General features: G+C 38.0%; 1 protein-coding gene and 1 gene segment (V, D, J or C); both read left to right on the top strand.

Annotated features, from left to right (window-relative positions):
• Positions 1-1,993: 1,993 nt before the first annotated feature.
• LOC141381316 (immunoglobulin lambda-1 light chain-like) lies at positions 1,994-7,269 on the top strand. The segment is given in 4 exon segments: positions 1,994-2,124; positions 2,214-2,542; positions 5,257-5,290; positions 6,784-7,269. Coding segments are annotated over 4 exon segments (732 nt in total).
• Positions 7,270-13,428: 6,159 nt separating this feature from the next.
• LOC141381317 (immunoglobulin lambda-1 light chain) lies at positions 13,429-23,312 on the top strand. 3 transcript variants are annotated; one of them, XM_087245330.1, is made up of 5 exons: positions 13,429-13,702; positions 15,727-15,959; positions 16,049-16,371; positions 20,364-20,400; positions 22,815-23,255. In XM_087245330.1, exons 2-5 carry the CDS (start codon positions 15,917-15,919, stop codon positions 23,138-23,140), a joined length of 729 nt encoding a protein of 242 aa, XP_087101456.1. In that variant the 5' UTR covers positions 13,429-13,702; positions 15,727-15,916; the 3' UTR covers positions 23,141-23,255. The 3 variants fall into 3 exon arrangements, with proteins under 3 accessions (XP_087101456.1, XP_087101455.1, XP_087101454.1); XM_087245329.1 differs by lacking the exons at positions 13,429-13,702; positions 15,727-15,959; positions 16,049-16,371 and adding exons at positions 13,908-14,016; positions 14,106-14,433 and having other exon boundaries at positions 20,366-20,400; XM_087245328.1 differs by lacking the exons at positions 13,429-13,702; positions 15,727-15,959; positions 16,049-16,371 and adding exons at positions 18,707-19,302; positions 19,381-19,646 and having other exon boundaries at positions 20,320-20,400; positions 22,815-23,312.
• The last annotated feature ends 4,658 nt before the right edge of the window (positions 23,313-27,970 follow it).

A 27,970-nucleotide genomic window follows, 5' to 3' on the forward strand; every position in this document is an offset into this window, starting at 1 on the left:
ACTATCACGTCCTTTTCAAGGAAGCTACTTTAGAACTTCAAATGTTTTTCATAAATATGAGAGCATTAAATGGTAGCTAAATCTCCAACAGGGGCGAGGCAGAGGCACAGTGGGTAGCACATTCGCTTCACAGCTAGAAGGTCGCTGGGTCACTGGTTTGAACCTCGGCTCAGTTGGTGTTCTCCCTGCCCTCGCGTGGGTTTCCTCTGGGTGCTCCGGTTTCCCCCACAGTCCAAAGACATGTGGTACAGGTGAATTGGGTTGGCTAAATAGCGTATGAGTGTGTGTGTGTGGATGTTTCCCAGAGATGGGTTGCAGCTGGAAGGGCATCCGCTGCGTAAAAACTTGCTGGATAAGTTGGTGGTTCATTCTGCTGTGGCGACCCTGCATTAATAAAGGGACTAAGCCGACAAGAAAATGAATGAATGAATAAATCTCCAACACTATTCTTTAAAACATCACAATGTCCTTTTCTGCAATATCTGAATATATATTCTGTGCAAAATTGTTTAGATATCCAGTCTTTAAACACAAATAAAGAATAAAACAAGTATTGCACTGTTATCTGCCAGATATTTTTAACCACAGTATTACTTTCTAATAATGGCTTCATCTTTTTCCCCTTTTTAGCTTTCTGATCAAGTTAAGTCAGATTTATTAATTTAGTGAATCATCTGATTTCATTAATTGTCTCAAGGCAGTTTTCATTAAGCAGGTATAATATTTAATAATATTAATATTAATAATTCGTATTCTTATATTCACTCAATGACTACCTGCCCATTCTAGTGTGTTGGGCTCATGACTGGTGTTTGGTAACGTTACGGGGCCTGGCTCTTTACTGTTAACAGCAAACTGGACAAGAGTCATCATTAACCTGCAGGCTGCATTCTGCTCATGGGGCTGCGACAAAATAATTAAAAAGAGTGGAAAATAAATAAATAAATAAATAAATAAATAAATGAAAGAAAGAAAGAAAGAAAGAAAGAAAGAAAGAAAGAAAGAAAGAAAGTACGACTGTTGACAGTGCAGTCAGCTATAGGGACACCAGCACTCATGGCCCCAGAAATACTCCCGGTCCTCTTGATTTGCCAATCATGGCCCATACCTGAATTACCCCTAAAAAGTAATTTACGCAGTACAACCATCCAAAGCATCAATTAAATACCCAAAAAGAGTGCCCACATTTGTAATGCTGGTATTTTCTGGAAATTAGCTCAGACTTTTTTTTTTTTTTACTCAAAGTGTCTATGAGACTCTCTACAAGAGGCATCAGACACGTCCTGCTGGTTGATGTGCTGGGCAATGCTCAAATCGCCCATCTTAACTTTGAGAATGAACAGATAAAGGAAAAGTCTGGAGGGTCATTGACTTCTGCATCTTCAGGTCTGATGATGTAAATTCCAGTGACTGTATAAGCCACGTCTCTCTCCAACATCCTCAAAGTGTCCTGCACAACACATACAGAGTAACACTGCTCAGTCATGATATGAGCATCAACAAATGCAGGATTGGGAAATCTGACCTCAGCATTTCATCCAAAACTAGAAATAGCAAGAAGAAATAAATAATAACAATTAAATCTGACTATAGGTTTTAAGATACAGTAAAGACAGCAACACTCTCTGGTGCCTGCAATACTAAGTTTACATTAACTATTCAGACTTCTGTACAGTGTTTGTTTTGATTCATGCACCCATCCTCTAATGTTTTTTAGTTAAAAGGCTGATCTGGGATGGGCTTAAATGAGGTTAAATATTGATTAATTTGTCTCTAAAATGCATTAAAGAGACTATCAAAATAAAGTGATACCCACCTTTCTAAGCTCAGCACAGCTTCAGCGATAATACTGTTAGCAGAATAACACTGACTAGTGTTGATTTAACTCTAGACACTCGGCTGTAAACTCTGACAAAAAGCATATGAACATTAGATGAAGCAGTTGGTGTTTGCTGATGGAGTGATTGTGTGAAGTGTGGAGCTCCTCCCTCTGTCAGAGTTTCTCTTCTCTATATGAGCGTCTCCTTCTCTCTGATCGTCTTCATGTCTCTAAACTCAAACTGCTCCTCACAGGCCAGATCATGCTGATCATCTTCTACTGCTCTCTCCTCACTCTTCTGTCATGTAAGTCACACATTTCACTGCAGACATGCCGATCTCTCAGCAGAGACGACAGATTCATCACATTCATATTATTGATTATTATTTTACAGGTGTCAGATGTGCGAAAGTGCTCACTCAGAAACCCTCCATAATGACTGAAGACAAGGGCAGATCTGTGACTCTGGACTGTAATATTGAAAAGGAGGAGAATTATTATGTCAGCTGGTATAAACAGACTCCAAACACAGCTCCTCAGTTTGTGTTGAGATATTATCATGCTCACAGCTCACCTGGTGCATATGGGGATGGTTTTACCTCCAGCCGCTTCACATCTAAAGCTCAATCAAGTATTGACTATAGTCTGATCATCAGTAATGTGGCTGTGAGTGATTCTGCAGTGTATTACTGTCAGACATGGGACAACACTGCTAAAGAGTATGTATCACAGTGATTCACATCATGACAAAAACCTCCTCACTGCATTCACTTCTGCTTTTGGCTAACAGATGATACTGTAAGAGCTCGACTTCACATTACAGTGAATGAAAAACAGATCATTTCATATCTTTAATATTGAGTCCTGTAATTTCATTTATCTCCTAATTTGCCTTTATTTTTGTGCTGTTTGGATCTGGACAGTTTCTGACTCAGTTTATATAGCAGTGTCTGCAGATTGAAGCGACTCGCTCTTTATTGCAAAGACAAACGGTCAAATTGAATACAAACACTTAATAATGATTACAGGACTCTACACACATTGGTCATTCTCTGTGTCCTACACAATACAGGTGTAACATCCTTTAAGGCTCCTATATCTGATCATGACTAGTGCAGTATATCAGTGACTCTCTAATGCTGTGTTGAACTGGATCTCACTGGTGAGTCTTAAAATGTCTTAAATTTCAAAAACTCAATTTTAGGCCTTAAAAAGTCTTAAATTGACTGAAATATTGTGTTGTAGGACTGAAACCAATTTAAACAGGTCTTAATTTTGTAATGTAAAGCTATTTAATTGGGCCAACACACATCCAATCACTAATAATCATCACAATAAGAGTTTATTTATTAACTGTTTTTACTAATATGGTGTATTTATCTTCCTTACAATAACATTTGTTTTAAATGTTTTAACTGGGTCATTAGAAAAAATCCTTAGTGTTTAGCATTGTTCAAGTCTAAAATTTCATTCATAATGGTTTTAAAAAGGTCTTAAAAGTCTTAAATGTGATGTGATGAAACCTGTAGAAACCCTGAAACTGCTCATAGAGAGTTTTTGAGTCCTCATGATGAATTTATGAGGTTTGTTCTTATTTTGGGTGAATTTTTGCTCCAGATGTTAATTTTAACAGAGTTTTATCAACATTTCAACATGCGACATCACAAATTACATCCTTAAATGTCTTTATATAACTCTAATATCAGTGCTTACCACAGTGAATTATTAGTGGCAGAAGAGCAGCTCCTGTCTAAAGCTTTATCAGTTCAGTTTTGAGCTTCTGTTAGTGGAGAAATGCTGAGAAATGAAGTCTGTTTCATACACTGCTGCACACGACTCAATAACTCGACTCTTCTGAACACACATGTGTAACTTCATTTATTATTTTGTGTCTCTGAGTGAAGAATTAGTTTCATCTTTTACTGAACTCGACCGCTTTAGACGGCTTCTTCATCTTCTGCTCCTGAATTCAGTCATTGTGAAGTGAAGCTCAGTTTAGAAGAGCTGAGAGTCAGAGCACAGGAGACCCGGGTCTGATCCTTACTGAAGTCAGATCCTCACAGCACATCTTCAGCCCTGCAGATACAGAACAAACTCACTAAAACATTTACACCTTCATTACAAACCACAGCTAGAGAGGATTATGTGTGGGATTCATCTGATATCGCTCTAGAATTAGTGACTGTTTTCTGCTCTTCCTGATGTTTATCTGCATAAAACACACATCAATGAAGAGCAGAGAGACGTGAATTATGACCTGAAGTGGATGCAGTGAACCCTGACTCACATAACTGTACATGCGCACGCTCAGGAGACACCTGTTAGCTCAGCAGGTTTATGTAAATGACTGTGAAACTGAGGCGGGCGTCTCTTTTAGTGTCTCTACAGTCTTCAAGTTTCTCTCTCTGATCATCTCAGCTTTATTCTACAGCACTGCTCATCTTTACACGTCACAGACACCAAATCACAAGATGATCTCAATATTCTGCTCTGTCTGCACTCTTCTGACCTGTGAGTTTCCTCATGTCTGATGGACAGTTTAAAGTGTTGGACACACGATCTCATGTAAAGCTTGTGTTTGTTCTGCAGGTGTCAGTGGAGTGACTGTAGTGACTCAGAGTCCAGTAATCACAGTCAGTAAAGGACAAACCGCTCAACTGGACTGTAATCTGGGGACGGTGACTGATTATCCTGCTGTATGGTACAAACAGACTCCAGCAGGAGTTCCTCAGTATGTGCTACAATTTCGTCATGACTGGAGATCACCTAGCTATGGATCTGGTTTCTCTGCTCCTAAATTCACATCAACATCTTCATCTAGATCAGATTATAGTCTGATCATCAGTAATGTGGATGTGAGTGATTCTGCAGTGTATTACTGTAAGACATGGGACAGCTCTGTTAGAGAGTATGTATCACAGTGATTCACATCATGACAAAAACCTCCTCACTGCTCACATTCACTTCTGCTTTAGTTAACAGATGATCAGAGCTCAACTTCACAGATTAATAACACATCACAGAAATTTCCCTCCATCACTGAATATTTATTAATGTAAAGTCTGTCATCATGATATAATAAACAGAACATCCAGACTGATCGGTCCAAATACTGAACAATAAGAGTCTGATCAGAAACTGTAGTTACTAATGTGAGATTGACACTAATGAAGTCATAAAATAACTTGTTAATAATAAAGGAAACTCTCCTCTGAAGTATATTAGTTATAAAATATAATTTGTGCTTGAATTTATCCACATCTCTTATTGTTTTATGCTGATTTTGTGCTGTTTGGAGTCTCTACAGTCTCTCTCAGCTGCTGAGTGTGTAAAGCACACGGTGAGCTGAGCTTGAGTGAGTCTTTCACTTCTGTTTGTGTCTCTTCACAGACTGAGGAGGTTTTTGTACGGCTGAACATATCAAATCTTTCACTGTGGTATTCGGACAAGGAACTAAACTCATTGTGACGGGTAAGTCATCGCTCTACTGTATTACTCTTCATCTGCTTCATGTTTAATATATTGATCTGTGCTCTATAGTCAGTTTTATTAGTGGACTGTTAAGAAAGCATGTTGTAGATTTAGAGTTAAACACATTTCAGTTCAGTATTTTTTTGCTCCTCAAGCGTCAAACCCTGAAATATACTTTCTCCTAAAGTTTAACTCTCAACTACAAGAGTTTTCTGTCTGGATGTGTTTTATATCAGCGATCACTCGACTGGGCTGGTCAAGTCATTGTAGATTATCTTTTATTTATTTCAATTTGCTTTGTTAGTCATGTTTTCCCCATTAGGTTACTTGGAAAAACCTTTAAAAGAATAAAAAAAAAATCACTGCAGATTTAACCTTAAATTTACTGATTGTGTGTTAAATGAGCTTAATTATTATTATTATTATTATTATTATTATTATTATTATAATAATTTTCATCATCATTATTATTAAACCATTCTTATATTATGATTTTAAGAAACTTCTGAATTATTTTGAATGCAAGTTTATTTATTTAATCAATAAAATAATGTTTATCTTATAAGAAGTAAATCTTTATGTTAAAACAAAAACCAAGTATGTATTTATATATATTTATATTAAAAAAGAGGCAAATACAGTATTAAAATGACAAATATTTTAAGTTTTTGAGCAATTAATAAATATTTCTTAAATGTCGTAAGAGTCCTCACAGCTACACCGTGTCTCAAAAAACTCCAAACAAAATTAATTAAGTCAGAATTTCGTCAAAATACATCCCACTTATATTATATTTTGTAATTAGATTGCCATTTTCACCAGTAAGTAATATAATCCACCTTTTGTCCAGTTTTTAATCAGAAATTCATGAAGAAAACGTGAAGCACTGCAGCCTTTCAGTTCTCGTAAACCTTTGATCAAACTCTCATCTTCAATCCAAAACACTATTTTTTATGTGAGCCTAAAGGCTCGTAAACACCGGAACCCTTTTCGTTTGCGTTTATCGTCAGCATTTTACGAGATGTTTTGTCAGATTAAAGCCCAAGCGATTTTCACTGGCGTCAAGCAGAAGAGTCTGCAAAATATAAATATGCCGTTATTTCACCGTCATTGCTTCATCGTCAAGGAAAGTAAATAAAAGGATTATTATAATGCACAGATTGTGCTGATATTCCTGTACAGAGTTTAGTCATTCTCACTCCTGTAGTACAATTAGCAGTCTTATTTTTGTATGATACAGTATATTACTGCTTGTTTTTTAAAGGACATGGTGTTTAGTCATTTTTGATGTTGTGGGGACATTAATGAGGTTAACGGCTCAAAAATCACACAGAATAAAGTATTTTGAAAACTGTCTCCTGTAAGGGTTGTGTTTAGGGGATCAAATATACAATTTGCACAGTATAAAAATCATTACATTTATAGAAAGTCCCCGTAAAGATAGCTGTACAAGTGTGTGTGTGTGCTGATGCTGATGTTGGTGTGTGTTGTAGACGCTGCTGCTGCTCCTCCTGTGCTCACCATCCTCCGTCCATCATCCAGAGAAGAGCTGAGCTCCAGTAAAGTCACTCTGCTGTGTCTGATCAATCACATGTCTGTGGCTTCCGCTGATGTGCGTTGGCTTGTGAACGGGAACTCGGTTACCGAAGGCGTCTTCACCGGCTCTGCTGAACAGCAGCCTGATCACAAATTCAAGAGCAGCAGTTCTTTAACCATCCAGAGGTCCGAGTGGGACAAAGACAGAGAGCTGACATGTGAAGCCACTGTGGCCTCCAAAACCAGCAGAGCAAGCATCAGGAAATCTGAATGCAGCGACTGAACCTGGAGAAGCGGATGTGCTGTTCTACTGTTATCAGAGCTGATCATATCTCTTGCTGGAGTGGCTCATCAATATAGAGAGTGCTCAAATAAAGCCTCCTCATTTTCTGCTGATGATCTTTCGCCTTTAATGTTGATTTACAACTGTTTTAATAAACTGCATCTTCAACAAACTTTGTCTTTGTGTTTATTGTCTTACTGTCTGTCGGATGAGATGTTAAAGCAAGGTCCTGACTCTCTGTGGTTATTAAAAATCCCATGGCACTTCTAGTGAAGAGTAGGGGTGTAATCCCCAGTGTCCTGCCCAAAGTTCCTAAGTCGGCTCTTACCATCATGACCTTCCAATCATCCCCATCCACCCAATTGGTTCACTGTCTGTCCACTCCACCAATAGCTGGTGTGTGGTGAGCGCACTGGCGCTGTTGTCCTGTGGCTGCCGTCGCATTATCCAAGTGAATGCTGCACACTGGTGGTGGTGTGGAGATGTGTACTTTGTGTGTTTGGCCATACACAACAAATGCGCTATATAAACACACATTACATTACATATTGTGCAAAGGAATGAAGAGATTGAACCTTTAAACTGTATGAACTGCTGTCAAGATGAAGTCAAGACTGACTTTAATAATCCATGAGGGAATAAAGGATGAAAATCTGACGATACAAACACTCAAATCGAGTCTTCAGACTGAAAATCAAAGAAAGCTCTGTTCATCTGAGGGTCAAACATCAAACTAAACTGCTGTCACTGCTACACTGTAAAAAAAAAACTAGTTTTACAGAAAATATCACTACATTTTTTTACAGTAATTGTTTTGTAATTTAAAATTATATGTAGAACTTAGTAAAATGACAAACAATCTCTCTAAATTTACAGTTTGACTTTTATTTTAGGTACTTTATCATTAAAGACAAATTACTGACATTTTTGTTTTTATACAGGGAAATTACAGTATTATTTATACAGTATTTTTTTCTGTTATTTTAAATTATATTAAAAATCCGTAAAAATTACAAAAAATTATCTGTAAATTTACAGATTGACTGTTATTTTATGTACTATATAAGTAATGACAAATTACAGCAATTTGTCTGTTTTATACAATAAAATTGCCGTATTATTTACACAGTGTTTTTCCTGTTTTTTTAAGTATGTTTTTTTTTTTTAAATTACGTAAAATTAAAGTATAAAATTGTAATTACTTGCTCTGTAAAAAAAAAAAAATGTAAAAAAAGGTCAAATGACTGGCAGCTGCGGCTGCCAAACAAAAACCATAAAATTATGGTAAAATGTCTTTGTTGAAATAAAGTGCAAAAACTGATAAATCTACAGATATTTTAATTAAAATGTTTACAGAGAAACACTGTTATTTTACAGACTTTTCCTAGATTATTACGAACAAATCCGTTCAATAAAGTTACACACTAAGAGCGCTCACATGCACCTCTTCCAGATTCTGCTGATTGCACACACACAGCCGGAGGATCGTTATGAACTGATTACAAGCACTTTAAAAGCAGCAAAGACCAATTACCAAGTCTTGTTATACTGTGAACATTATTACGTGTTCCTCTTCTTTTGCCTTACTTTGTTTGTTAATTGTTTACATTATTTGCTGCCGGGACTGACCATTTGCCTGTTATTTGACCATGAGTCTGGATTCCCTGCATAATGTTACATCTGTTTGCCTCTGTGTTGACTGTTGTTTGCCTGACCATCTCTGTGTAATAAACCTGCATTTGGATCTGCACTCCTTTCTCAGCGTCCTCTTCACGTTACAGTTCCATTTCATTTAAACCTTAAACCTCATTCAACTTAAACCTCTACATGTTTTACATAAACACTATTCATTAAAATGTAACAACTGTAATTTTAAAGTTGTGAGAATTTTAATCAGTTTTATCTCGTTTGTTGTTTTTTCCTAAATTTTTTGATCCAAAATAAAACTGTTAAATTATGATCACGAGCATGTCTTGGCATTTTATTAAAAGTGTTTAATCGTAATGATTTAGGGAAAATTCTTTTTAATAACATTGTTTTCTCTTGAACTTTTAGTGCAGTCACTTTATTGATGGTGTTTGATCATAATAATCTAGGAAAGGTCTGTATAATAACAGTGTTTCTCTGTAAAACTCTTATTGTGTTACTTTATTAAACGAATTTGATCGTAATAATCTAGGAAAAGTCTGTATAATAACAGTGTTTTTCTGTAAACATTTGAACATTTTTTTTCTTACAGTGTAGTGAAGATCATTAGTGAAGAGCACAGCGGAGATAATTGAGTCTGAACAAAGTTTTGATGGAAACTCTGAGGAGATGCTCCAGATGTGACGGCCATCATGTGGATCTGCTGTGAAGTTGATGCTGAATTTTGTCTTCTAGCAGACGCAGTGAAGTGTGGAGATGTTCTTCATGGGGACGCACAGGAAACACCTGCTCTTCTAATCAGCTCCATGTAAATCAGCAGCTTCTCTGAGCTCTTTTCATCTGTCAGACTTCATCTTCATCAGCTTCTGTCGATCTGTCGCCTGTCAATCATTCAGCGCTGCTTCCTGATGATGCGCTGCTGATGCCTGATGATGTCACCGAGCGTCTCTTCAGTCTCTTATAGCTGCTCTCTGATCAGTCTCCTCTTCAGTCTGTTCACATCACACACACACTCACAACATGCTGACGCTCTTCATCCTCCTCATCATCACTCTATCATGTGAGACGACACTAGACTGCAGATGCAGAGGCACATCAGACTGTCGAGTGTGAGTGTTGTGTGTCATTAATGCTGTGTGTGAGTGTGTGTGTGTGTGTGTGTGTGTGTGTGTGTGTGTGTGTGTGTGTGTGTGTGTGTGTGTTTGTTCTGCAGGTGTCAGTGGAGTGACTGTAGTGACTCAGAGTCCTCCAGTAATCTCAGTCAGTAAAGGAGAAAGTGTCTCGTTGCTCTGTAACACAGGCAGCTCTACTGATGGTGGACGCTGGTATAAACAGCTCGCTGGAGGAACACCTCAGTTTGTGTTAAACTCTTACCATGGCTGGAGCTCTCCAAAATTTGGATCTGGATTCTCCTCTTCTAAATTTTCAGTATCTTATCCAACCAATTCAGACTGTCATATGTCAATCAGTAATGTGGCTGTGAGTGATTCTGCAGTGTATTACTGTGCAACATGGGACGACACTGCTAAAGAGTGGGTATCACAGTGATTCACATCATGACAAAAACCTCCTCAATGCTCACATTCACTTCTGCTTTTGGCCAACAGATAATACTGTAAGAGCTCGACTTCACATTAACAGTGAATGACAAACAGATAATTTCATGTCTTTAATATTGAGTCCTGTAATTGAATTTATCTCTTAATTTGCCTTTATTTGTGTGCTGTTTGGATCTGAACAGTTTCTGACTCAGTCTATATAGCAGTATCTGTACATTAAAGCAACTCGCTCTTTATTGCAAAGACAGACAATCAAAGTGAATACAAACACTTAATAATGATTACAGGACTGTACAAACATTGCTCACTCTCTGTGTGTCCTACACAATACAGGTGTAACATCCTTTAAGGCTCCTATATCTGATCATGACTAGTGCAGTATATCAGTGACTCTCTAATGCTGTGTTGAACTGGATCTCACTGGTGAGTCTTAAAAAGTCTTAAATTTCAAAAACTCAATTTTAGGCCTTAAAAAGTCTTAAATTGACTGAAATATTGTGTTGTAGGACTAAAACCAATTTAAACAGGTCTTAATTTTGTAATGTAAAGCTATTTAATTGGGCTGATACACATCCAATCACTAATAATCATCACAATAAGAGTTTATTTATGAACTGTTTTTACTAATATGGTGTAATTATCTTCCTTACAATAACATTTGTTTTAAATGTTTTAAACTGGGCCATTAGACACAATCCTTAGTGTTTAGCCTTGTCTAAGTCTAAAATTTCATTCATAATGGTTTTAAAAAGGTCTTAAAAGTCTTAATCTTGATGTGATGAAATCTGTAGAAACTCTGAAACTGCTCATAGAGATTTTTTGAGTCCTCATGATGAGTTTATGAGATTTGTTCTTATTTTTTGTGAATTTTTGCTCCAGATGTTAATTTTAACAGTGTGTTATCAACATTTCAACATGCGACATCACAAATTACATCCTTAAATGTCTTTATATAACTCTAATATCAGTGCTTAACACAGTGAATTATTAGTGGCAGAAGAGCAGCTCCTGTCTAAAGCTTTATCAGTTCAGTTTTGAGCTTCTGTTAGTGGAGAAATGCTGAGAAATGAAGTCTGTTTCATACACTGCTGCACACGACTCAATAACTCGACTCTTCTGAACACACATGTGTAACTTCATTTATTATTTTGTGTCTCTGATTGGAGAATTAGTTTCTTCTTTTACTGAACTCGACCGCTTTAGACGGCTTCTTCATCTTCTGCTCCTGAATTCAGTCATTGTGAAGTGAAGCTCAGTTTAGAAGAGCTGAGAGTCAGAGCACAGGAGACCCGGGTCTGATCCTTACTGAAGTCAGATCCTCACAGCACATCTTCAGCCCTGCAGATACAGAACAAACTCACTAAAACATTTACACCTTCATTACAAACCACAGCTAGAGAGGATTGTGTGTGGGATTCATCTGATATTGCTCTAGAATTAGTGACTGTTTTCTGCTCTTCCTGATGTTTATCTGCATAAAACACACATCAATGAAGAGCAGAGAGACGTGAATTATGACCTGAAGTGGATGCAGTGAACCCTGACTCACATAACTGTACATGCTCACGCTCAGGAGACACCTGTTAGCTCAGCAGGTTTATGTAAATGACTGTGAAACTGAGGCGGGCGTCTCTTTTAGTGTCTCTACAGTCTTCAAGTTTCTCTCTCTGATCATCTCAGCTTTATTCTACAGCACTGCTCATCTTTACACGTCACAGACACCAAATCACAAGATGATCTCAATATTCTGCTCTGTCTGCACTCTTCTGACCTGTGAGTTTCCTCATGTCTGATGGACAGTTTAAAGTGTTGGACACACGATCTCATGTAAAGCTTGTGTTTGTTCTGCAGGTGTCAGTGGAGTGACTGTAGTGACTCAGAGTCCAGTAATCACAGTCAGTAAAGGACAAACCGCTCAACTGGACTGTAATCTGGGGACTGTGACTGATTATCCTGCTGTATGGTACAAACAGACTCCAGCAGGAGTTCCTCAGTATGTGTTATACAATTATCATGACTGGAGTTCACCTGAATATGGATCTGGTTTCTCTGCTCCTAAATTCACATCAACACATTCATCTAAATCAGATTATAGTCTGATCATCAGTAATGTGGATGTGAGTGATTCTGCAGTGTATTACTGTAAGACATTGGACATCTCTGTTAGACAGTGGGTATCACAGTGATTCACATCATGACAAAAACCTCCTCACTGCTCACATTCACTTCTGCTTTTACACAACAGATGATCAGAGCTCAACTTCACATCTAGGATTAATAACACAGCACAGATTCTGCATTTTCACTACATTATATTTCACTTAATCATTAAAATTAACATTAAATTACTTTTAGTGAAGTTTATTTATAAACTAATATCGAGAGGATCTTGTGATTATGACTGAACACGGCTGGTTCTGCATTAGCATGCATGATCCACCAATCAGGTCATTCCTAACCCACTATAAAGAGTCAGGGTTTTTCACTACAGTCATCTTCGATTTGAAGAATCCCCCCTTCCACTCCTACCTCTTCACCTTTCCTTCTATAGGGCGGCACGGTGGCCCAGTGATTAGCACTGTCGCCTCACAGCAAGAACGTCACCAGTTCTAGTCCTTTAACAGGCCAGTGGTCGTTTCTGTGTGTAGTTTGCATGTTCTTCCCGTGCTTGAGTGGGTTTTCCCCGGGTCCTCCAGTTTCCTCCCACATTCCAAAAACGTGCACAACAAGTGAATTAATATCTCACCCTGCAGCATATCTTTTCATAGCATTTAATTTTTAGTCATCAGTTTTTATCAAGAGGGAGTTGTCGAGATCTACCTGAGCTCAAGGCTCCCCTCTCGCCCTATAAACGTGAGGGAACCCAGGGCTCAAGAACCTTTGGGCTCAAAGCTCTCTCCCGGGACAGCATGCCAAACTTGCTTATAATCAATCATCAGCTAAGTGTGAACTCTTAAAATGAAGATTAATTTGGCATGCATTGATTAACAGAACATCCAGACTGATCTTTCCATATAATGACAAATGACAACAACAAAAAGATCAAAAACAGGTACTGATGTGATGTAGTCAGCTTTATCAGTGGTTTGTGTGATACTGTACATACAGTAGGCATGCTTCATTCATGTATTCATATGTGCAGTTAAATAAATAATAATTAATGATTGAGATATGCGTTTTCAGTGTGTCAGTGATAATGATTGGATTCTGATTAATTCAGTAACCTGTAATGGTCTATTTCAACAGACATGCAATTCTCAAACACAACCTATTTTTGTTATACAATATGGTGAAATGGACCAAACGGTAACAAATATCTGACAAACCGTGAGCTGTCAGTCAGGAGTGTGCAGTGTGTGTGGGAGTAACAGTGAGCTGATCTAGAGGGTGAGTTTAACCCTGTCAACAATGAATCATTTAATCACCTTTTAATTTCAGTGATAATACTGTTAGCAGAATAACACTGACTAGTGTTGATTTAACTCTGACATAAAGCATATGACCCATTAGATGAAGCAGTTGGTGTTTGCTGATGGAGTGATTGTGTGAAGTGTGGAGCTCCTCCCTCTGTCAGAGTTTCTCTTCTCTATATGAGCGTCTCCTTCTCTCTGATCGTCTTCATGTCTCTAAACTCAAACTGCTCCTCACAGGCCAGATCATGCTGATCATCTTCTACTGCTCTCTCCTCACTCTTCTGTCATGTAAGTCACACATTTCACTGCAGACATGCCGATCTCTCAGCAGAGACAACAGATTCATCACATTCATATTATTGATTATTATTTTACAGGTGTCAGATGTGCGAAAGTCTTTACTCAGAAACCCTCCATAATGACTGAAGACAAGGGCAGATCTGCGACTCTGGACTGTAATATTGAGAAGGATGAAAGTCAATATGTCAGCTGGTATAAACAGACTCCAAACGCAGCTCCTCAGTTTGTGTTGAGATATTATCATTCTCACAGCTCACCTGATAGATATGGGGATGGTTTTACCTCCAGCCGCTTCACATCTAAAGCTCAGTCAAGTATTGACTATAGTCTGATCATCAGTAATGTGGATGTGAGTGATTCTGCAGTGTATTACTGTGCAACATGGGACGACACTGCTAAAGAGTGGGTATCACAGTGATTCATATCATGACAAAAACCTCCTCAATGCTCACATTCACTTCTGCTTTTACACAACAGATAAAAAACATGAAGCAGATTCAGTTTTGCATTCAAATTAAAATATGGAAACCAAAACATAAGTGAATGACGTATTGCTATGATTTTATATAAACTGTTATCAAGTTAAAGCTTCTGACTCGCCTCAATAAGACTCTGATTGGCAGAGAGATTTAAGATCTTCCAGATCAGTGACCAAATAACAATCTTTACAGTAAGTTTACCAGAGAAAAACAAGTAGAAAAGTGTAATATCTGAGCAAGCCACACACAGCTCTGTAAATTATTAGAGTATTATGAAAATATGAATATTGTACACAGTAAACATGATCTATACTCGGTAATGGAGCAATAATAAAGGTGTATGTTTTAAAGTTTGATGTTTCAAAGACGTTATTATTGTTGTTTTGATTCAATGTTCACATTTATCAATATAGATATAATGTTATGTGTATTTGGCAGGATGTGGGATGGGAGGGCACTGAGCTCAAATGGTCCATACCTGAAGTACCCCCAAACAGCAATTTAAGCAGTACAACCATCCAAAGCCACAATTAAATACCCTAAAGAGTGCCCACATTTGTAATGCTGGTATTTTCTGGAATTAAGCTCAGACTTTTTGGGTTTTTTTTTACTTAAAGAGTCTATGAGACTCCCTACATAAGGCATCAGACAAGTCCTGCTGGTTGATGTGCTGGGCAATGCTCAAATCGCCCATCTTAACTTTGAGAATGAACAGATAAAGGAAAAGTCTGGAGGGTCATTGACTTCTGCATCTTCAGGTCTGATGATGTAAATTCCAGTGACTGTATAAGCCACGTCTCTCTCCAACATCCTCAAAGTATCCTGCACAACACAATTAGAGTAACACTGCTCAGTCATGATATGAGCATCAACAAATGCAGGATTAGGAAATCTGATCTCAGCATTTCATCCAAAACTAGAAATAGCAAGAATAAATAAATAATAACAATTAAATCTGACTATAGGTTTTAAGATACAGTAAAGACAGCAACAGTCACTGATGCCTGCAATACTAAGTTTAAATGAACTATTCAGAGTTCTGTACTATGTTTGTTTTTATTCTTGCACTCATCCGCTAATGTTTTGGAGTTAAACGTCTGAACTGGGATGGGGTTAAATATTGATTAATTTGTCTCTAAAATGCATTAAAGAGCTCAGCACTGCTTCAGTGATAATACTGTCAGCAGAATAACACTGACTAGTGTTGATTTAACTCTAGACACTCGGCTGTAAACTCTGACAAAAAGCATATGAACATTAGATGAAGCAGTTGGTGTTTGCTGATGGAGTGATTGTGTGAAGTGTGGAGCTCCTCCCTCTGTCAGAGTTTCTCTTCTCTATATGAGCGTCTCCTTCTCTCTGATCGTCTTCATGTCTCTAAACTCAAACTGCTCCTCACAGGCCAGATCATGCTGATCATCTTCTACTGCTCTCTCCTCACTCTTCTGTCATGTAAGTCACACATTTCACTGCAGACATGCCGATCTCTCAGCAGAGACAACAGATTCATCACATTCATATTATTGATTATTATTTTACAGGTGTCAGATGTGCGAAAGTGCTCACTCAGAAACCCTCCATAATGACTGAAGACAAGGGCAGATCTGTGACTCTGGACTGTAATGTTGAGAAGGATGAGAATTATGTCAGCTGGCATAAACAGACTCCAAACGCAGCTCCTCAGTTTGTGTTGAGATATTATCATTCTCTCAGCTCACCTGATAGATATGGGGATGGTTTTACCTCCAGCCGCTTCACATCTAAAGCTCAGTCAAGTATTGATTATAGTCTGATCATCAGCAATGTGGCTGTGAGTGATTCTGCAGTGTATTACTGTCAGACATGGGACAGCTCTGTTAGAGAGTATGTATCACAGTGATTCACATCATGACAAAAACCTCCTCAATGCTCACATTCACTTCTGCTTTTAACAGATGATCAAATTCACGTCTCAGATTCATAAAGAACTGGGTCCTGTACTATGACTTCTGGCTACATTCCTAGCTAGTGAGTTAAGTTTGAGTTTAGTTTGCATCAATCCTGTGTTTAGGTACCATAAATGTTGCTCAGCTTTATTCACTCTTTGTCACCCTGGTATGTTACACCGTAGAGCTAACATGCTCCGAGTTATGCCCGGGTTATGGCTGACCTGATTATGTCCTGGTTTAGAGACCTTACAAACCAAATTAACTGTAAGCAAAGTGACAGAGTTTCACTAAAAAGTCAAACACATTTACACATACATTTCTCAGATTGTAACAATGAGTATTTATAATACTATAGATGATTTATATAGTAATTATATCTGTAATCCATCACACACAAGCAATTTTAGTTAAATAACCTTTTTCAACCTTTTTTATAACCTTTTTTTCATGAATGTTCTCAAAGTTTTTGTATTTTTTAATCTTTGGTGCTGTGAACTAAATATTTTGGTTGTAATGTGATTGGCTGGTTTGCTTCATGAAGTCAGGATCAAATTCTGAGTTAACAGAGAATGTTGATGATCAGTTTCATGGTACCAACAAAGACTGATTACACTGGTTTGGTTTGGATTGGTTAGGTTTGGTTAACGAATCACGTACTCCTGAATTTGTTCAGCCCAAGTGTGCCGCAAGCCTGCGTTTGAGTGAAGGTCTCGGCCGTTAGATCGCCCCCTGGGGGCTGGCTGCAGTACAAGTCATAAAGCCCGCCTCCTCCGTGTTAATGAAGGAGACTTGAGCCCAAATAAAAAAATTATTACACTTGCAATAAAATGTCCCGAAAGATGGCTCTGGTAGATTAAGGCACTGGTTTTTGTGCTGAAATAGGTGCAGATCTTCATTTTTGTAAACAGTTTGTTTTTAGCAGTAATTTAATGCTGGGCGTGTCATCGTGATTGACAGCTGTGATTGACAGTTTCTCAAAGCAGCGCGTCTGAGCTTCGGCAGGAGACTGAAGTGTTATTATTCGATTTCTGTGTTATTTTACCATGACAAAATGAGTTCAGCAGTAAACTACAGTTTCTGACATACATGATCTGGTGGAACACTGTTTATTCGCTAAGGTCAAGGCTTTTTCGGGCTTTATTAGTTTGCTGATACACGCAGATAGCAAAATACACTCGGGCCAGTTCCTGCTAGATTCTCGCCTGCCAGAGACTTACCCCTCAGAGCTCAGACTGACTACCTCTGCTGGACCTACTCCGGATGCCTGGACTCACTGCCCGATTCCAGCCCGAGTCAATCGAGCCAGATGTGGCGTCCGAGCGAGCCGGTGCTGCCGCATGCGAGCCGGAATCGGCCGGCGACGCCGCGAGTAGGTTATGCGCTGCGGCCCGGAGCTGGCGCGATTGAATATATAAAACCCTCATATTTGTTAACGTTATTACATCCATTTGTGTTGATATGACAGCAAACGCATGCTGAGAAGTTCGGGGGGCGTAGTTGATTTTACATAAAGCGTTTGGTTGGAAGCTCGACTCCGCTCATTTTCACGGCTCCTCCTCTGGCTCCATCAGACAATCCTTCTGCGCATGTCAAGGCTCCAATTTCAGCAGTCTTTTGCGACAGTTTGTGCCCGTCAAGCAGGCGTTTTGCCCTCAAGGCGTTCAATGGGAAAAGGGGCTGTCGCGTCGTCCATATTTTTTACAGTCATTGGTTCAGCCAGTATCATGTGTGGCGAGAAGAAGAACAAAACACAAGGCAAGAGTGGACTGATGTCAACACAGGCTCATTCTGAAAGCGTAGTCCTGTGGACGTTTCTGGAGACCGTGAATTATGTAGCCAGAGGAATGTATGGCTGCATTTCATTTTTTAAGCAAACACTATGGGGCGGTATGACGCCGTTCCTTTTGCCGTTTACTGGCTGACCGCTTACCTCCATGTGGAGGGCTTTCCCACTGCTACTAGATTTTCCAGTTAACTCGTCGTGTACGTCGGCGGACTTGAGACGCTGAGAGGAGTTAACCACAACAATGACGACCAGGTTTGAGTCCGGGGAAGAACGGTTCCAGAAATCAGGTAAGACAAAAACAGAATAAAACAATCGAGTGATTAACAGGGTGAGAATGTGGTAAAATCTGAAAACATGGTAAAAATCAGACGAGGGCTTTTCTTTTTCTGGACGACTTTTGGAAATCGTTGGTTGGGTTTAGGGAAGTAAGTGGGTGGGTCAGTACATTGGCCGGTCGCCCAGTCAATCTTTTACCCAGACAGTCAGTCAGACAGACGGTCGGTCAACAGCAGCCTCTTGTGGGTTTATGCGAGAACAAGGGGTCGAACAGCACTCGCGAGAGACATTCAAGATATGATAAAACGCACAGAGCGGCCTCTCGCGGATTCGCTAAAACAAAAATGTCAAAAATACATACCTCCTGGGACATATTTCGCGGCCTCCAAAAACATCCACGGGACTACGCTTTCAGAATGAGCCTGGGTTGCCTGATGTACACAAAAGCCCCGGAGGGTGATTTATTTACAAGTGTTCCAGAAGCAGTGCAGGAAGAAAAGTAAGTCTTGCAGGAGGGAGGCTTCTGGAAGGTGAGTGAGGGGAGTCTGGGGATGCACTGCAGGCTTTTAGTGGTGAGGGACGCACACACACCACACACGCACATGAGACACCTGCTAGCTCAGCAGGGTTTATGTAAATGACTGTGAAACTGAGGCGGGCGTCTCTTTTAGTGTCTCTACAGTCTTCAAGTTTCTCTCTCTGATCATCTCAGCTTTATTCTACAGCACTGCTCATCTTTACACGTCACAGACACCAAATCACAAGATGATCTCAATATTCTGCTCTGTCTGCACTCTTCTGACCTGTGAGTTTCCTCATGTCTGATGGACAGTTTAAAGTGTTGGACACATGATCTCATGTAAAGCTTGTGTTTGTTCTGCAGGTGTCAGTGGAGTGACTGTAGTGACTCAGAGTCCAGTAATCACAGTCAGTAAAGGACAAACCGCTCAACTGGACTGTAATCTGGGGACGGCGACTGATGATTCTGCTAAATGGTACAAACAGACTCCAGCAGAAGTTCCTCAGTATGTGTTAAGATTTCTTCATGGCAAGAGTTCACCTAGCTATGGATCTGGTTTCTCTGCTCCTAAATTCACATCAACATCTTCATCTTATTCAGATTATAGTCTGATCATCAGTAATGTGGATGTAAGTGATTCTGCAGTGTATTACTGTAAGACATGGGACAGCTCTGTTAGAGAGTATGTATCACAGTGATTCACATCATGACAAAAACCTCCTCACTGTAACATTCACTTCTGCTTTAGTTAACAGATGATCAGAGCTCAACTTCACAGATTAATAGCACATCACAGAAATTTCCCTCCATCACTGAATATATATTAATGTAAAGTCTGTCATCATGAAATAATAAACAGAACATCCAGACTGATCGGTCCATATACTGAACAATAAGAGTCTGATCAGAAACTGTAGTTACTAATGTGAGATTGACACTAATGAAGCCATAAAATACCTTGTTAATAATAAAGGAAACTCTCCTCTGGAGTATATTAGTTATACAATATGATTTGAGCTTGAATATATCCACATCTCTTATTGTTTTACGCTGATTTTGTGCTGTTTGGAGTCTCTACAGTCTCTCTCAGCTGCAGAAGAACAACAAGCATGAATGAGATTGTGTTTAAAGCACTTGAACACACAGCAGATACCACTGATATGAAGAGTAACGCAGCAGCAGGAGTGTGTGTGTGTGTGTGTGAGTGTGTGTGTGAAACATTTCTCCATGAATGAAGTGTGTAAAGCACACGGTGAGCTGAGCTTGAGTGAGTCTTTCACTTCTGTTTGTGTCTCTTCACAGACTGAGGAGGTTTTTGTACGGCTGAACATATCAAATCTTTCACTGTGGTATTCGGACAAGGAACTAAACTCATTGTGACGGGTAAGTCATCGCTCTACTGTATTACTCTTCATCTGCTTCATGTTTATTATATTGATCTGTGCTCTATAGTCAGTTTTATTAGTGGACTGTTAAGAAAGCATGTTGTAGATTTAGAGTTAAACACATTTCATTAATGTAGTGGAAGAACTGTTGCTGCTAAAAGTAGAATAACCGTTACTCAATTTTAAAAGTAATTTAATAAGTATTTACTAATGAGAATTATTAATTAGATCTTACCCAATTTCTTTTGGTTTGTTATCGCTGTTACATTTAGATACTATTTACCCGAATATTTATGATAGAATCTACCCCTAAAGAAGTGAGTGCAAATTATTGCCTCAGTTTTATTGAGTAGATTCTATCGGTTGTTTTTAAAGTGCATAAAACTGCAGATTTTTTGCAAAATTCTGTGCAGAAATAGCTAAAAATGTCTGTAGATTCTGTCTGGCCCTATAATCACTCTACTGGGCTTTCATTCTGTTACTGTATAGTGAACTCATTGTAGATATATTTATGTTTTTATCTCAGTTTTTATACTTGCTAACACTTTATTTAGATGGTCCAATTGAGTATTAGTAGATCTGCTTAATATCTGTTGGTACGCTCCTTCAACAGACATTTAACTGACTATAACCATAACTCTTAACCCCAGCCCTAACCCCAATCTAAAAGTCTTCTTATAATCTAATGAGAATCAGTTGGCATGCAGATGCAATCTAACTTAATTGCAACAAAAGGACCATCAAAATAAAGAGTGACCGTTTACTTTGCCAGTCACAATTATTTTCCATCAACTGCCCTGAAATACACTGTTAAATGAGCTTTATTAGTCATATTATTATTATTATTTATTATTTTTTATTTAAAATTCACCTGTAATATGTTGTGATTTAGGAAGCTTTAGAAATCATTTTGTATAAAAGTGTATTCAGTTAATCAACAATGTCTAGTATATTTGTAGTTAAAAGCCTAAAAAGTGTATTTGTACTTTAAATAGTTATGTTGTAAACTAAAATCAAGTCATCGCTCTACTGTATTACTCTTCATCTGCTTCATGTTTTATATATTGATCTGTGCTCTATAGTCAGTTTTATTAGTGGACTGTTAAGAAAGCATGTTGTAGATTTAGAGTTAAACACATTTCAGTTCAGTATTTTTTGCTCCTCAAGCGTCAAACCCTGAAATATACTTTCTCCTAAAGTTTAACTCTCAACCACAAGAGTTTTCTGTCTGGATGTGTTTTATATCAGTGATCACTCGACTGGGCTGGTCAAGTCATTGTAGATTATCTTTTATTTTTTAATTCAATTTACTTTGTTAGTCATGTTTTTTTTTCCATTAGGTTGCTTGGATAAACATTTAAAAGAATAAAAAAAAAATCACTGCAGATTTAATCTTAAATTTACTGATTGTGTGTTAAATGAGCTTTATTATTATTATTATTATTATTATTATTATTATTATTATTTTCATCATCATCGTTATTAAACCATTCTTATATTATGATTTTAAGAAACTTTCAGAATTATTTTGAATGCAAGTTTATTTAATTAATCAATAAAATAATGTTTATTTGAACTTAAAAGCAGAAAAACTTTACGTTAAAACAAAAATCAAGTATGTATTTATTTCATTACTTGTTGGTTAAAATCTAATTTAAAAAAAGAGGCAAATACAGTATTAAAATGACAAATATATCCCACTTATATTATATTTTGTAATTAGATCGCAATTTTCACCAGTAAGTAATATAATCCACCTTTTGTCCAGTTTTTAATCAGAAATTCATGAAGAAAACGTGAAGCACTGCAGCCTTTCAGTTCTCGTAAACCTTTGATCAAACTCTCATCTTCAATCCAAAACACTATTTTTTATGTGAGCCTAAAGGCTTGTAAACACTGGAACCCTTTTCGTTTGCGTTTATCGTCAGCATTTTACGAGATGTTTTGTCAGATTAAAGCCCAAGCGATTTTCACTGGCGTCAAGCAGAAGAGTCTGCAAAATATAAATATGCCGTTATTTCACCGTCATTGCTTCATCGTCAAGGAAAGTAAATAAAAGGATTATTATAATGCACAGATTGTGCTGATATTGCTGTAGAGAATTTAGTCATTCTCACTCCTGTAGTACGATTAGCAGTCTTATTTTTGTATGATACAGTATATTACTGCTTGTTTTATAAGGACATGGTGTTTAGTCATTTTTGATGTTGTGGGGACATTAATGAGGTTAACGGCTCAAAAATCACACAGAATAAAGTATTTTAAAAACTGTCTCTTGTAAGGGTTGTGTTTAGGGGATCAAATATACAGTTTGTACAGTATAAAAATCATTACATTTATGGAGAGTCCCCGTAAAGATAGCTGTACAAGTGTGTGTGTGTGTGCTGATGCTGATGTTGGTGTGTGTTGTAGACGCTGCTGCTGCTCCTCCTGTGCTCACCATCCTCCGTCCATCATCCAGAGAAGAGCTGAGCTCCAGTAAAGTCACTCTGCTGTGTCTGATCAATCACATGTCTGTGGCTTTCGCTGATGTGCGTTGGCTTGTGAACGGGAACTCGGTTACCGAAGGCGTCTTCACCGGCTCTGCTGAACAGCAGCCTGATCACAAATTCAAGAGCAGCAGTTCTTTAACCATCCAGAGCTCCGAGTGGGACAAAGACAGAGAGCTGACATGTGAAGCCACTGTGGCCTCCAAAACCAGCAGAGCAAGCATCAGGAAATCTGAATGCAGCGACTGAACCTGGAGAAGCGGATGTGCTGTTCTACTGTTATCAGAGCTGATCATATCTCTTGCTGGAGTGGCTCATCAATATAGAGAGTGCTCAAATAAAGCCTCCTCATTTTCTGCTGATGATCTTTTGCCTTTAATGTTGATTTACAACTGTTTTAATAAACTGCATCTTCAACAAACTTTGTCTTTGTGTTTATTGTCTTACTGTCTTTCCGATGAGATGTTAAAGCGAGGTTCTGACTCTCTGTGGTTATTAAAAATCCCATGGCTCTTCTCGTAAAGAGTAGGGGTCCCTGATATCCTGGGCAAAGTTCCTCAATCGGCCCTTACGATCATCATCCCCATCCACTGAATTGGTTCTATCACTGTCTGTCCACTCCACCAATAGCTGGTGTGTGGTGAGCGCACTGGCGCTGTTGTCCTGTGGCTGCCGTCGCATCATGCAAGTGAATGCTGCACACTGGTGATGGTGTGGAGATGTGTACTTTGTGTGTTTGGCCATACACAACAAATGTGCTATATAAACACACATTACATTACATATTATGCAAAGGAATGAAGAGATTGAACCTTTAAACTGTATGAACTGCTGTCAAGATGAAGTCAAGACTGACTTTAATAATCCATGAGGGAATAAAGGATGAAAATCTGACGATACAAACACTCAAATCGAGTCTTCAGACTGAAAATCAAAGAAAGCTCTGTTCATCTGAGGGTCAAACATCAAACTAAACTGCTGTCACTGCTACACTGTAAAAAAAAAACTAGTTTTACAGAAAATATCACTACATTTTTTTACAGTAATTGTTTTGTAATTTAAAATTATATGTAGAACTTAGTAAAATGACAAACAATCTCTCTAAATTTACAGTTTGACTTTTATTTTAGGTACTTTATCATTAAAGACAAATTACTGACATTTTTGTTTTTATACAGGGAAATTACAGTATTATTTATACAGTATTTTTTTCTGTTATTTTAAATTATATTAAAAATCCGTAAAAATTACAAAAAATTATCTGTAAATTTACAGATTGACTGTTATTTTATGAACTATATAAGTAATGACAAATTACAGCAATTTGTCTGTTTTATACAATAAACAGGCTGTATTATTTACACAGTGTTTTTCCTGTTTTTTTAAGTATGTTTTTTTTTTTTAAATTACGTAAAATTAAAGTATAAAATTGTAATTACTTGCTCTGTAAAAAAAAAAAAAATGTAAAAAAAGGTCAAATGACTGGCAGCTGCGGCTGCCAAACAAAAACCATAAAATTATGGTAAAATGTCTTTGTTGAAATAAAGTGCAAAAACTGATAAATCTACAGATATTTTAATTAAAATGTTTACAGAGAAACACTGTTATTTTACAGACTTTTCCTAGATTATTACGAACAAATCCGTTCAATAAAGTTACACACTAAGAGCGCTCACATGCACCTCTTCCAGATTCTGCTGATTGCACACACACAGCCGGAGGATCGTTATGAACTGATTACAAGCACTTTAAAAGCAGCAAAGACCAATTACAAAGTCTTGTTATACTGTTACTGTGAACATTATTACGTGTTCCTCTTCTTTTGCCTTACTTTGTTTGTTAATTGTTTACATTATTTGCTGCCGGGACTGACCATTTGCCTGTTATTTGACCATGACTCTGGATTCCCTGCATAATGTTACGTTTGTTTGCTCCAGTGTTGACTGTTGTTTGCCTGACCATCTCTGTGTAATAAACCTGCATTTGGATCTGCACTCCTTTATCAGTGTCCTCTTCACGTTACAGTTCCATTTCATTTAAACCTTAAACCTCATTCAGCTTAAACCTCTACATGTTTTACACAAACACTATTCAATAAAATCTAACACACTGTAATTTTAAAGTTGTGAGAATTCAATCAGTTTTATCTCGTTTGTTGTTTTTTCCTAAAGTTTTTGATCCAAAATTAAACTGTTAAATTATGATCACGAGCATGTCTTGGCATTTTATTAAAGGTGTTTAATCGTAATGATTTAAGGAAAATTCTTTGAAATAACATTGTTTTCTCTTGAACTTTTAGTGCAGTCACTTTATTGATGGTGTTTGATCATAATAATCTAGGAAAAGTCTGTAAAATAACAGTGTTTCTCTGTAAAACTCTTAGTGTGTAACTTTATTGAACAGATTTGATCTTAATAATCTAGGAAAAGTCTGTATAATAACAGTGTTTTTCTGTAAACATTTGAACATTTTTTTTTCTCACAGTGTAGTGAAGATCATTAGTGAAGAGCACAGCGGAGATGAATGAGTCTGAATAAAGTTCTGATGGAAACTCTGAGGAGATGCTCCAGATGTGACGGCCATCGTGTGGATCTGCTGTGAAGTTGATGCTGAAGTTTGTCTTCTAGCAGACGCAGTGAAGTGTGGAGATGTTCTTCATGGGGACGCACAGGAAACACCTGCTCTTCTAATCAGCTCCATGTAAATCAGCAGCTTCTCTGAGCTCTTTTCATCTGTCAGACTTCGTCTTCATCAGCTTCTGTCGATCTGTCGCCTGTCAATCATTCAGCGCTGCTTCCTGATGATGCGCTGCTGATGCCTGATGATGTCACCGAGCGTCTCTTCAGTCTCTTATAGCTGCTCTCTGATCAGTCTCCTCTTCAGTCTGTTCACAGCACACACACACTCACAACATGCTGACGCTCTTCATCCTCCTCATCATCACTCTATCATGTGAGACGACACTAGACTGCAGATCCAGAGGCACATACGACTGTCGAGTGTGAGAGTTGTGTGGCATTAATGGTGTGTGTGTGTGTGTGTGTGTGTGTGTGTGTGTGTGTGTGTGTGTGTGTGTGTGTGTGTGTGTGTGTGTTTGTGTGTGTGTTTGTGTTCTGCAGGTGTCAGTGGAGTGACTGTAGTGACTCAGAGTCCAGTAATCACAGTCAGTAAAGGACAAACCGCTCAACTGGACTGTAATCTGGGGACGGTGACTCATGTTGCTGGATGGTACAAACAGACTCCAGCAGGAGCTCCTCAGTATGTGACAGTGTTTTATCACAGCTGGAGTTCACCTCGCTATGGATCTGGTTTCTCTGCTCCTAAATTCACATCAACATCTTCATCTTATTCGGATTATAGTCTGATCATCAGTAATGTGGATGTGAGTGATTCTGCAGTGTATTACTGTCAGACATATGACAGCTCTGTTAGAGAGTATGTATCACAGTGATTCACATCATGACAAAAACCTCCTCAATGCTCACATTCACTTCTGCTTTTCAGAGAACAGATGAAAAACATGAAGCAGATTCAGTTTTACATTTAAACTAAAACATTGCTATAAGTTAATATAAATTGTTATGGAATATTATAAGCACAGCATTATTGAATGCTTGATTGGCAGACAAATAGGAGACTCTGATATTATTCTTTCAGATCATTTTACCAATTTAACAATCTTTACAGCAAGTCTACTAAAGAAAAATTAGTAGAAAAGTGTAATATTTGAGCAAGCCACAGGATGCAGCTTTGAAAATGATTAGAGTATTATGAAATAATGCATATTGTGCACAGTAGACATGATCTATACTCGGTAATAGAGCGATCCTAAAGGTGTATGTTTTAAAATGTGATGTTTAAAGGCATTATTATTTTCGTTCACACATATTCACACACGAATATTAGATATAATGTTATGCAGGGCTGGAGTGGAACTCCTTTTCAGCCCTGGAGTTTCAAGCCTTAGACCGGCCCAATTCAGTTCACGACTGACAATATTAAAGTAACCTCATTTCCAATTCAGTACTTCACAGTGAAGGTTTATTTGAACAGTTACACAATGTAATGTTTAACAGTATCAGAATCTATTTTCTGTAAGAGTTAGTGCTCATAAATATCCAAACCTTAAAATGAAGAAATATCAAATAAATACAAATATATATTAAGCTATATGTAAAAAATAAAAATTAAGATTAAATGTATTGAATTTTCTATTGACACTATCACGTCCTTTTCAAGGAAGCTACTTTAGAACTTCAAATGTTTTTCATAAATATGAGAGCATTAAATGGTAGCTAAATCTCCAACAGGGGCGAGGCAGAGGCGCAGTGGGAAGCACATTCGCTTCACAGCTAGAAGGTCGCTGGGTCACTGGTTTGAACCTCGGCTCAGTTGGTGTTCTCCCTGCCCTCGCGTGGGTTTCCTCTGGGTGCTCCGGTTTCCCCCACAGTCCAAAGACATGTGGTACAGGTGAATTGGGTTGGCTAAATAGTGTATGAGTGTGTGTGTGTGGATGTTTCCCAGAGATGGGTTGCAGCTGGAAGGGCATCCGCTGCGTAAAAACTTGCTGGATAAGTTGGTGGTTCATTCTGCTGTGGCGACCCTGCATTAATAAAGGGAGTAAGCCGACAAGAAAATGAATGAATGAATAAATCTCCAACACTATTCTTTAAAACATCACAATGTCCTTTTCTGCAATATCTGAATATATATTCTGTGCAAAATTGTTTAGATATCCAGTCTTTAAACACAAATAAAGAATAAAACAAGTATTGCACTGTTATCTGCCAGATATTTTTAACCACAGTATTACTTTCTAATAATGGCTTCATCTTTTTCCCCTTTTTAGCTTTCTGATCAAGTTAAGTCAGATTTATTAATTTAGTGAATCATCTGATTTCATTAATTGTCTCAAGGCAGTTTTCATTAAGCAGGTATAATATTTAATAATATTAATATTAATAATTCGTATTCTTATATTCACTCAATGACTACCTGCCCATTCTAGTGTGTTGGGCTCATGACTGGTGTTTGGTAACGTTACGGGGCCTGGCTCTTTACTGTTAACAGCAAACTGGA

This window comes from Danio rerio, chromosome 3, assembly GCF_052040795.2.
Source record: "Danio rerio strain M-AB ecotype USA chromosome 3, GRCz13ab, whole genome shotgun sequence".
Classification (NCBI taxonomy): domain Eukaryota; kingdom Metazoa; phylum Chordata; class Actinopteri; order Cypriniformes; family Danionidae; genus Danio; species Danio rerio.

Bases quoted from the DNA above. Each gene is read 5' to 3' on its own strand.
- LOC141381317 (XM_087245329.1), top strand. From the start codon at position 13,974: ATGCTGATCATCTTCTACTGCTCTCTCCTCACTCTTCTGTCAT. The intron at 14,434-20,365 runs GGTATCACAGTG...ATCTTTCACTGT, and splicing joins GACGACACTGCTAAAGAGTG to GGTATTCGGACAAGGAACTA. The intron at 20,401-22,814 runs GTAAGTCATCGC...TGTGTGTTGTAG, and splicing joins AACTAAACTCATTGTGACGG to ACGCTGCTGCTGCTCCTCCT.